This window comes from Lampris incognitus, chromosome 7 (genome assembly GCF_029633865.1).
Source record: "Lampris incognitus isolate fLamInc1 chromosome 7, fLamInc1.hap2, whole genome shotgun sequence".
NCBI classification, from domain to species: domain Eukaryota; kingdom Metazoa; phylum Chordata; class Actinopteri; order Lampriformes; family Lampridae; genus Lampris; species Lampris incognitus.
In genome coordinates, this window is record NC_079217.1 from 20,299,317 (window position 1) to 20,311,720 (window position 12,404).

The following is a 12,404-nucleotide window of genomic DNA, read 5'->3' on the forward strand; positions in this document are numbered from 1 at the left end:
AGTCGTTTATAGGGGATGAAGAAATGAGAAAAGCTGAGCTGATAAAGCATCAGCAAACACAAACCTGTCAACTCTGCAGAGCCGTCATGAGTACGCCTGCTGCGTCACTGCACGGACTCATGCTGATTGCGTCCACTCTGCTGACCCAAATATCATCAACACGAGATGCTGCCTTTTATTTTTTAACCCACCCACTCACTCACAAACAGACATTTAGCCTCACATACAGCTCACATACAGCTGTACCATTTGCGTAGATTGGGCTGTGGGGCGTGGGGCGGAGGGTGACCCCCTCCAAAAATATTGAATGAGTGCATCTGTAAATATATGCTGTTTTAAGCTGTTGGAGATTTTTTTAAATTAATAGTTTAATGAACAGTTGTTGTCCCTCACCAGACCGAGGGATGTAACAGTGTTTCTGACGTGTCAGCTTGTTTTTCTGGGTTGTTTTTTTAGCTCAAAGCATCATTCAGACAAACTAAATTTGGCTCCGCTGAACTGCTTCAAAAGCATCTATTTTACAGTGCAAGTTAGGCATGCAATCACAGTATGATGTACATAGTATATTAACATTAGCCAGGGGGTGTCCGAGTGGCGTGGCGGTCTATTCCGTTACCAACCAACAGGGGGATTGCCGGTTCGAATCCCTGTGTTAACTCCGGCTTTGTTGGGCATCCCTACAGACACAATTGGCTGTGTCTGTGGGTGGGAAGCTGGATATGGGTATGTGTCCTGGTCGCTGCACTAGCGCCTCCTCTGGTTGGCCGCGGCACCTGTTCGAGGGGGGAGGGGATAGCGTGATCCTCCCATGCGCTACGTCCCCCTGGTGAAACTCCTCACTGTCAGGTGAAAAGAAGTGGCTAGCAACTCCACATAATATTGGAGGAGGCATGCTGTAGTCTGCAGCCCTCCCCAGATCGGCAGAGGGGGTGGAGCAACGACTGGGACAACTCAGAGAGCAGGGTGATTGGCCGGGTACAATTGGGGAGAAAAACAAATCCTGTATTGTCTGTGCCTCACATCTATTATCCCAGTCCACCAGCGGTCAAGTCGGTAAGGAAACCAGTCAGTCTTTGTGCCCTACTGTACTGAAAAGTGCGATCACTGTATTTTTCCAGCTGAGTGCAGCTCAGGCGAAACAGAGTAAAGAAACGCCGGCCTTGTTATTGTAAGTGTTATGACAGGGGCAAACTGATGTTGAAGCTCACCTTTGGTCCAATTCATCCAGGGAATGGCATTTAGGCAGGGTGAGAGGGTTTAGCTAGTCCCCTAACAAGCTGCACCCCCGTAGAGAGCACAGCGGATGGATGGATGGACGGTGAGTTGACGGTGGAATTGGGGGAACTCTCTGATTTTTGCTGCTTATGACTGATAATAATCCTTCTGTTAAACCCCCCCCCCCCCATCCACCCTAAACCGCCTCCTCCCTGTCCCTGCCTCCACCCTTTAACTGAAGAACCACTTCATTCAGCATTGTTGACATCCGCTTGGCCGCTTTTCACATACGCACAGATTCTGCATTACTCAGGCATGCAGCCCACAGCAACATTTCTTTTCTTGTCTTTCTTACTCTGCTATTTCTCTCTCTGGCAGTTGTCCTCTGTTGATCTTCCCTTCTGATCAAGTCCGTGTTCGTGGTTCGAAGTTGCGTAAATAAGCACAGCATGTGCTCTTCCATGGAGGCAAGGGTTGTGATGAGTGTCATGAAGCCAGAGACTCTCTTGTCCTGCACCACACCGTGACAGCACATGGTGTACTTACTGCAAACAAACCCTGTCACCATACATACAGTACCAAATATTTTTTTTTGTGTGTGTGTGTGGAATGTTTGGTCAACTTTTCTTCGAGTAGCTTTTTTAGAGGAGGTCTTGCATGAAAAAAAAAGAAAGTGGTGCTTATCTCATTTGTTGGTATGCAAACATAGAGATGTAGAACAGGGATGCCCAACCTTTTTTGAACCAAGATCTACTTTTACATTTGTCAGCCAGCCGAGATCTACCAGCCCAAATATGGAACAGTGTTACTGTAACACCCCTTCAATTCACACAACAAATAGAAAATAATACAGGCACTATACAGTCTAGTTCTCTGTGTTAGAGAAGTAGAAATAAATGTCATTCTCTACCTTAGTGGGACTGCTGGCACTAGGAGGAGGAGGCTAGTTTCTCATAGTCAGTCAGGGTTGTAGCAGCTGGTTGCAAGCCTTAGGCAGGCCACAAGGTGGTCATCTGTCATTGTAGAGCTGTACTTCGACTTGATGATCTTCATGTGAGAAAAAGCAGATTCACACACATAGCTTGATCCAAAAAGGGCTGCCGCGGTCACGTCACGTCTCCTGAGGTTAGTGTGCTTTTCCTGCAGCAGTAGCGCCCAGAACGCTCCCTTCATCCCTTGCGTTGCCCGGGATTTAATCTCAATGTCAGTTTGAGGTGTGAGGATCTCATTCTCCACAGCAGGGCTGTCCAGGTGAAACAGTGATGCCCCTTTGGAGGCAATGTCATCCACATCAATACTTCCAAATGGAAAACACAGATTCAACAGGTTCAACGGATGCAAAGTCAGTAAAGCACATATCAAACTCTGACAAGATGCTCTGAACTTGCGCCTCATAATGTGCTTTATCAAGCTGTGCTGTTTCGTTACCCTGACATTTAAGTTCTGCCTGCATATGAGCAAAGTTTCGCAGGTCACTGCATTGCAGCCTACTTGACAGCAGTTGGAGCTTTCTTTTAAACGTGTTCACCGAGCTGATCATGTTTATTACATTTTTTTCCCCCAAAATCTAACTCCATTTTTCAAAATCATCTCGCATCGACTGGCGATCAATCGCCTGGTTGGGCAGTGTTCTACACTGTAGACCATACCCCTACACACCTCACTGTACTGAAAGTGCCCCTAGAGTTTTTTCCCCCTTTGCAATCCCAGGCAATAATTTTTCCCAGCAAACTAAATTATGTGTCAATGATACAGTAACCAAAGAAATAAGGAAGTGGGTTCACTAAAGAGTTGTACACTGTGTTTTCGCTTACACACCTAATTTAAGTCAAAGTGTATTGTACTGTGGTTCAATCCTGTGTCATACATAATCGATTTGTGATTGAATCCTCTTGTTTCAACACGCTTTGCTCTCTCTTCAGCTGCCCAACATGTTTGGAGACCTGAGGTCCACCTTCATTGCCCTGATGATAGGGTCTTATGCTTCTTCCGCTGTCACTTTTCCTGGCATCAAGGTAACCTTTATTTATGTGCTGTCGACTGGCATTTGACCCACGCATCACTCTTTCATTTCTGGATTTACCTCACGGGTGTTCATTTGACTGTCCTCATTGGTCATGCCAAGTTTTCATATCCATGTCCATATACATAGGTTTTTAGATTTATATTTACAAATAATCTAATCACCCAAAATATAACTAGGTTCTCTGTTGTAACGTCTTTGGGATTTTGTGTGTCTGTAGGTGCTCTTCGACCTGGGTGCCACCTTCATCTCCATTCTGCTGGTATGGGCTGGATGTGCGTGCCTCGTCTTCTTCAACTGCTTCTTCAACTGGCCACTGGAGCCCTTCCCAGGTCCTGAGGACATGGACTACACGTAAGACACAGACTCACACTCACTTATGCATGCACAAAGATGAGTTGGCAAGTTTGAACCTACAAGCAAATGGACTTCATGGGATGCTCACATAAGGAACAAAACATAACATGCTGAAAGGTGGAAAAGTAAGATCAGCAAAAATACATCTACACTATCTGAGAATCTAAAGGTATCTATGTATCTCTTGATATCAAATGAGTGGGTCTGCAGTGGTGTAACGGTCTAAGCATCGGCTTTGTGTCGATGCAGTTGCCCACTGGGGACCAGGGTTCGCGCCTCGGTCTCGTCAGATCCGACTATGGCCGGATTCGATGAAGCAGCAATAATTGGCATTGCTGTCTTCGGGAGGGGGGTGGAGTTGGCTTGTGTTCGTCACATGAATGCTTCTCTTTGTGTCGGATAAAGCAGTGGTTCGGCCTGGATTCGACTTGTCACGAAAGTGGCGAGGCATCTCCTTCGACACTGCCGGCCGGAGAGATGCAGTTGGCAAATGCATGCAGTACGAGTGTGGGTGTTTGAATTAGAATAGGGAGTGATTGGCCACTAAATTGGGAGAAAAAGGGAAAAATCAGAAATAAATTTCAAAAAAATTATATCAAATGAGTAGGGATGTGAGCAAGCAGCTACACACACACACCACACCACACACACCTCACACACACACACACAGTGGCAAGTCCCTGTAACCAACAGCTCTTCTAGTTAAGCAGCAGTTCCACCTCAGGTTCTATTTGCGGCAGCTGTAATCCTATTGAGCTGAGACAGTGGCTTCTATATAGCCTGCATTCTCCACAGGGTTTAGAGGATTCCCCATCTAAACACGCATAGCACACAAACACACACACACACACACACACACACACACACACACGTACATATGCATGCACACATGTACATACACATACATACACAAATGTGCACACAAATATCTTTGTAAACACACGCGCGCGCGCACACACACACACACACACACACACACACACACACTCTCTCTCTCTCTGGTTTAAAGCAGTGAGGGCCTTGCCTGCCCTGAGGACAGGAAAGGCAACAAAACCTGAGGATCAAACCAGCTTCGCTCTTATTCACTTGGATCTTCTGTTTCCTCTCCCCCTCTTGCTCCTCACCTCCTTTCACCTTTCTTCCTTCTTCCTCCTCTCTCGACTCTCACTCTATCTTTCTCTCACATGCCTCTGACGTCTCATCGATCTATCTTTTTTTTATTTTTCTGTGCCCCGTCTCACTCCCAAACTATTCCTCCCCTGGTTGTCCCTCTTCCCCCTTCTCCTTCTGCTCCCATGTTTACATATACATATATATTTCTCCCCAACCCTCCCTCCGTATTCCTCTTTATCTCAGGGTGAAGATAAAGTTCAGCTGGCTTGGCTTTGACCACAAGATCACAGGGAAGCAGTTTTACAGGCAGGTGACTACCGTGGGGCGTCGCCTAAGCGTTGGAAACTCCATGAAGCAGCAGCACAACCAGTCTAAGGAGCTGGCCACGCAGGAGGCCAACAAGCTCTGCCTCTCCACCGTCGACCTGGAGGTGAAGTGCAAAGCTCAGGAAGAGAGTAAGTCCAGCTGGCTGAGGCAGTTAGATCATTGTAGATTTCATCTCGCCTGCACAGAAAGGCGCCCAGTTTCTCTGTAAGCATCTTAGTGAAGCTAACTTTTTTTTTTAACTCCTCACCTGATGTTATCATGCTGCACATTGTTCAGGGGCCTTTGTCACCTTCCGGTAGATAAGGATTCACGAATTGCTTTACGAAGAATGCAAGCGCTCTTCATATGTTTGTTGACAGGAATCACTTTTTATCTCTTCTCCTTCTCTGTGGGAAGATACCCTGACAATGCGCAGACAATGTCACAGATAGTGGTATCTGACAAAATTTGTTTGTTGATGCCCGGAATCAAACTGCTTCACAAATCTTTCTTTCTCCATTTGCCAAATCATGAGTATTTGAGTATTTCGGGAGCTGTTTGTCAATTAAGCTGGCATTGTGAAAGAAATGGTCAGGAGAGATGTTATGTATGCTGGACTTCTGTTCGAAAGACATACAAACAAGGGCCTTGTAGACCAGGGCACTGTCTCCAGTCAACCTGGACAAAACCATGGGAAGACATATGTAGACAGAGGGCACGTTTGCCTATGAGGGTTATATTCCTCTGATGCTTTGTCTGACAGGATGATAAATCCTACTCTTCAAATTTAATGCTGTTAAATTCCTCTCCGTTTGGATGACAGAACTACAGCAACAGTTGAATTATATCTGTCTATAGGATAGATCCACTGTATAAAAACATTAAAGCTTTCTTTTATTATATTGATTGAGTTATTTAGGTTTTGATACTTTGCTGAAAAAAAATTAAGGGAGTCCAACCATTTTCTAGGTCACATCGCAGCATTGATCAGTTTTCTAATGCGAATGCCTCCTTTGTTAGCTAGTCTGTACAAAGCTGGGAAGTCACCAAAGTCACTCCCCAATGTTCGAAAATGAAAACGTATTGAATCTCAGTGAAGCCTTTCCTCTCTAACAAGGATCTGGACATTGCAATTAGGCCCAAGCATAACCCTGAAGTAGCCCATAGATGCTTCTTCAACTTTACCCTAGATCCCCCGTTAACTAGCCTCGGTGACCCTTACGCCTCCTGGCCTCCCCTTGCCTCGTCTGGCCTGCCTACTCCCCGTCAGCTCCTCTGGCTCCCCTCTGAGGATTGGAGACTCCCAGCAGCAGATCTTGTTGCTCCCCACTGGGGCTTTTTGGTAGCAAGCAGACCGTGGAATTGGTTCAAACCACATTCCTAGAAATACTGCCCAGCAGGTGTGTGGCAAGTGACCGCACTTGCATAGAGTTCTAGAGGAGTTGTGTTGTGGGTTTAAGGCTTGAACATCAGTCCTGTATGTGTGTGTGTGTGTGTGTGTGTGTGTGTGTGTGTGTGTGTGTGTGTGTGTGTGTGTGTGTGTGTGTGTGTGTGTGTGTGTGTGTGTGTGTGTGTGTGTGTGTGTGTGTGATGGTATGCAGTTTGGATGCCCATGGTTGGTTTAGTAACAGCTGGATATGTTTCATCTGTCAGGAGGTCTCAAGAAAACCCTTACTCCACACACACACACACACACACACACACACACACACACACACACACACACACACACACACACACACACACACACACACACACACACACACACACACACACACACACACACACACACACACACACACACACACACACACACACACACACTTAGTCTCATTGAATTTGCCTAGATGTCAATCAGTTGGCCGTAAAATACTCCTGAAAGGCCACTAATTTCAGCTCTTACCTCTGTCCTCTAATAGCCCTGGCCTGAATGTTGGGTTCACAGTATCAGCCAGGCTTTTAAACAGAAGTTATAATTAATGATACATTATATCATCCTTGTATATGCAACATTGAACACTGTGAATTGTGAGGGTTGCAAAGTAATTGATCAATGCAGTGTATGTATATGCACATGTAGACTTATGGCCACAGTGTTGTGGTTTAGTGTATAAAATATACTGGGACTCAGTATTCTGTATATCAAGAAGGGCTCCCGGGTTGTCAGCACCTGCAAAATTTCTCTCCACCACAACATGAATGTTTTGAGACAGAAAATGGAGTCCGCGAAAAACAGAAGGAGATGGAATTTTCCTTTTAATCGAGGTCAGCAGAGATACCTGTTACTCCGGGCAATAAACAGTGCTCCATCTGTGGATTGACCATTAAAAGGTTTGTCCAGTGCTTACCACATGGCCAGTTAGGTCCATTAGTCGTTTGTATACACGAGTTAGATTAATGATCAACCCTCCAACACAAGACCCTTTCATGGAATTTCTTGTTCCTCAGCTTTCTAAGCAGGCTAAAATGTGTTATCTCATCAAACAAGGACCTGGAGAGTATTTACAATCCTTCTCCCATAGGCACAGTTTGACATTACTCTTGCAGTGAGCAAGCTGGTGGAGCTTTCTCATGAATGGAAATAGATAGAGAAAGAGGATAACCCCCCCCCCCGTTAATATCAGAAACAGGTTTGGCCCTGTAGCCTACTATAGAAATTAAAACATAAAATGGCTGCTGAGTCTCTTGCAGAGGCAGCCATGTCAATTTTGTGGCCCCAGTCAAAGCTTTGTTGAGGGGCCCTCCTCTACCTATAACAACCATGTCAGTGTTACCACACACCAGTGTCTGCCACAATCCTATGTTATTATAAGTGCTGCAGTACCGACAGTGCCAAACTGAAGAGTGACAGACTTGTTCTTACCTTATACCCGGTCCTGCTGCAGTCAGAATCTATCCATTCTGACTTTGGTTTCAGCAAAGCCTTTGACAATGTCCTTGATTTTCAAGGTTCTCCGGACTCTGCTCAATAGAGATCATTGCTAAACCACTCAGTCTTTCCTGGGACATGGTTGACCGCAAGTACATTTTAATTAGTTTTAAGGAGAAAGTCCTCTCACCTGAGGCAACACTGACAGGCAAAGTTAAGAGCTAATGCAAGGCAATGATCAAATTGCCATACAGCTCCACCAGATTGTGTCTATAGATGTAATCCAGTTTTTCTGCTGGAGAGGAAATGTGACCTGGAAAACAAATGACAGCTGCCCTCACTTCAAGGACTAGGTCCTGGCTATCAATGTCCCCCATTGTCTGTTCCATGTTCCTGCATGACTTTTCAAGTGCGTTTTCTTCAATGTCTTTCTTCATGCTATCTGACAAAAATTGGTCAGCCTTGGAGAAGCTCTAACTAAATGCTGTATCCACCAGGGGAAGGAAAACTTCTTGCTTAATGTGCTGTTCTGTAAGCTGAGTTTCCACTGTGCCCTCATAGATTAACTGGCGAGTTGTTCTTCTCTGTCTCTCCACTGGGAATGTCATGTCTATTTGCGTTTTCTCAGCTATTTCTCTCACATCTGTCTAAGCTGAGGCAAGACCACCATCCCTGTATTCCTGGAGAAACTGTTTTAACACCATCAGTCTCCTTCTAAACTAAGTTCCCAGTCACTTTTGAGACATTATTCATCTATACACTATGTATAGACATCTATACCTAAACACTCCTCTTCTGCTGGTCAAGGTTTAGAACCAGCGATTGCAGGAAACAATACACAATTCAGTACTTCAACAGTGTTTATTGTTTTTTTATTGTTTTTTTATTTACAAAAGTAACTGCTTATCAACTTAGTTTTTTCAACATGCATTGGTGACATCCGATATGTAAAATGGCATATCTCTGGTTGTATTTGGACTAGAACAACAATATTGGTATCTCTAGAAAGGTAACATTCAGGCCACAGCCCCGCTAAAAGCGATCTAACAACGTCCATGCCTGCCATGGCCACTATGGGGTTAATTTTCAGTGGCTCCATATCAAAATTTCTTCTAAATATATTAACCTACATATGTACCAAATTTGGTGCTTTTATCACAAAATGCACAATCCTTATGAATATTGGAGCTAAGCTGCCCCACTAAATTGAGTCGCATGTTTTTTGTCCAACTAATGCAATTAACTCATTTTGGATTCGTTTACTCAAGTAACTTGATTTCCTTTTTGTCAACCCTTCTGAGATGTTCACTCATTATGGTATCAAACTGTGCTATCAATTATGGAATTGATATCAATTATGGAATTCATGTCTCATCATACTCAGAGGAGGAGGAGGATGAAGGAGAGTGGTAACAATAGGGGTTCGCTACGGCGCAACCATTACTCCTCTTTTATACCTCTTTACTCCTCTTTCTTTTACTCCCTGATCTGTCCTAGAAAGTTGCCATCATGGGGTTCAAACAGTTTCTCTGAGTGTCCCCGTATCCCCTGATTGTACTCTGCTAAATGGCGAACAATGTTAATTATTCTCTCTAACGCAGCCCTCCAGTGCTTTACTTCCAGAACCTGTAATTCCCGACTAGGATTATCAATGGATATGCCCGATTTCAGCCTCTCATCTAATTCACGTCAGTTTTGCATATTGGCACAGTGCAATTTGACATTTTCATGCTCTTTCAGGTGGCTATGCAGATTTACCCATGAACGACATACACTACTGCTAAAAGCATATCTACTGCTTCTTTCAAACAATTTGCAGCAGAAACAAAATCTAGCATCACCACTCACTGAGTACACTAACCACTTATGGTGTATTTTCTCTCCGTTTTTCATTTTCGTTTGGTAATTCTCTGCAGTAAAATCATGCGGGATTTCTTATTGTTTAGTGGGAAGTCAAAATCTGTAACTTGTACTGGCCCTGTCTTGGTCTCTAAACTTGTCTGGTCGAAACGCTGGGTCGTCCGAGAGAATTAAGGTTTCACTCACCACCAGGTCATCCTTCGATTTCTGTGAGGATTCAAGAAGGATATCATTAAGTTCCATGGCAGGTGGTGCTGCATCTGTACTCGTCGCAGTAACCCACTGGTCTTTGTTGGTGCAACAAACTGGCAATATCACAAAGAGCAAAATCATTTTTAACCTCTTCATCTGCAGCATTATTCTCAAAAAAACTTGTAAGCTTTTATAGAATCTCCTGATGAGTTTGTGATTCTTTTACCGTCTTTCTTTTTTGGGATCCACTTGGATATGTGCGCTTCGTTTTGCTAGCTTTCACTGATTTAAGCTAGTCTAGTGGCGGTAGCTCAGATGTGTCATGACGTGTGCAGGACTTGGTTACGTTTGGTAAACAAATAGATGTGCAATTTACTTATCTATTTATATCCATTATCATGTATTAACTATATGACAAAAATGTAAATAATGAGTTTGTTGCTAACTGAAATTCAGGCTGTCATGTAAATACTTTTACTGGGGAGCAGGGGCCCTTCTAGGCAATGGGGGCCCCCACGCAAATTGCCTGGCTTGAGTGTTGGGAAAGACCGCCTGGGGTCTCTTGTAGATTATGTAGACCTAACAGAGCTTCTGTTGGCTACGTGTCGAAACGCTGTATTGCTTTGATCGGAACCAGTGATCCGTATTCAAATTCACTGGCAGAGAAATTAAATAACGCACAACTCCTAATAACAGGCTCATTCAACACTGTATGATTTTAAGCCATTAATAGTATTTTAATGTTCCTCTTTTTCTTCCTCAATCCTTCCCCCTTTCCACCTGCAGCTCAGTCTTTCATGAAGAGTGTCTTCAGTCCTATCTTCATGCTGAGCCTCATCACCATGTGTGTGACTCAACTCCGCCTTATCTTCTACATGGGAGCCATGAACACCATCCTGGAGTCCCTGACTGAAGGAGACTTCAGCACAGGTGTGTGTGTGTGTGTGTGTGTGTGTGTGTGTGTGTGTGTGTGTGTGTGTGTGTGTGTGTGTGTGTTGTGTGTGTGTGTGTGTGTGTGTGTGTGTGTGTGTGTTCCCAAGATTATCTGTCAAGGTTTAAGTGTTGTGCACATTCATCAAGAAATATGAATGGCAAGATGTTTGTGGTTTGTAACCCGCTGGCCTTCGCTGGTGCAACAAAACTGGCAATATCATGAGGAGCAAAATAATTTTTAACCTCTTCATCAGCAGCGTTATTCTCCAAAAAAACCAAACTTGTAAGCTTTTATAGAATGAAAGATTTGCAAAAGAAGTTATTCCAACATCGACGTAATGATCAGCAGCTATTTGTGTTGGCGACGTTCTTTACCTGTCTGTGTGTAAAGCCTGACACTTTTTGCTCATACCGCTTCATCTGTGTGATAACTGACCCTTTTCTTAAACCGCTTACACTCTCACTTGCTTGGCAAAGCAGTCTTCCTGTTTGTTGTTAACTCTACTTGGTGCGTCCCCCTTTTCCATTCCTCTCTCTTGCTTTTTCTGCTGCTCTTCCTGTCACGCTGGCTTCCTGCTGCTTTTGCAGCGAAGAAGATGGAAGTGGGTAAGAGACCATGGGCCTAACTTACACTTCTTATCCCTCTATGCCTTACAGCCCCTCCCTGTGATATCTGCTTACACGATCTGTCCCATAAGATCACAGTGATCAGAGAAGAGTGTGTGGCCATAACTAGCTTACAGCTCATACAGCCTTGAGACAAGCCAAGAACCACTCAATCACATCTGTCACTGTTGTTTGTGTTAATTACATTGTCTCTTTAGTCTGAACTGTGAAAAATTATTGACTGAATACTGTCTGTAAACGCCCTGAAAAGGAAACCTTATAGCATTTCTCTGTCTCTATCTATCTGTTTGGTCCTTCAGTGAGCGTGTACACATCCATTTTTGGCGTACTCCAGCTTTTGTGTCTGGTCACCTCCCCCGTCATTGGCTACATCATGGACTGGAGACTCAAAGACTGTGAGGATGAGAATGAGAAGAAGTCCAAGAGGTTAGAGTGCATACATTTGTGTGTGTGCGCACACACACACACACACACACACACACACACACACACACACACACACACACACACACACACATCCACAGAGTGTTGAAAATGAAGGGTAGAGGGTGGAAAGTAGAGAAAATAAGACAAGAAACCAACCCGTGACAATTTGCAGTATATGAAAAAAAGAAATGATTATCTTAATTCATCATGGCATGTTGCATGTCTCCTCTCAGGGAGCCTGGTCAGCCCCGTCGCCCTGACAAACAGATTCAGAAGATCACCAATGCCACCAGAGCTTTCATCTTCACCAATCTCCTTCTGGTTGGATTTGGAATCACCTGCATCATCCCCAACCTGCCCCTACAGGTACACATATAGAGATTAGGTGCACGAATGGACAGGTGGTTAGCAGGATGGCTGTTATATTCGTTGGTCAAATAGCTGTCCTACTTTGCTAATAGCCATTTGGAAGAAGCACATCTC

At 44.3% G+C, this 12,404-nt stretch overlaps 1 protein-coding gene across 1 annotated transcript in view; it reads left to right on the top strand.

The window, feature by feature from the left end:
* The window catches only part of LOC130115654 (large neutral amino acids transporter small subunit 4-like), a 36,395-nt gene that overhangs the window by 18,711 nt on the left and 5,280 nt on the right, over positions 1-12,404 (top strand). Inside the window, exons 6-11 of the mRNA XM_056283417.1 lie at positions 3,138-3,230; positions 3,459-3,592; positions 4,952-5,163; positions 10,722-10,865; positions 11,795-11,921; positions 12,155-12,287. Of these exons, the coding sequence (XP_056139392.1) occupies positions 3,138-3,230; positions 3,459-3,592; positions 4,952-5,163; positions 10,722-10,865; positions 11,795-11,921; positions 12,155-12,287 (843 nt within the window). The remainder of the gene's footprint in view (positions 1-3,137; positions 3,231-3,458; positions 3,593-4,951; positions 5,164-10,721; positions 10,866-11,794; positions 11,922-12,154; positions 12,288-12,404) is intronic.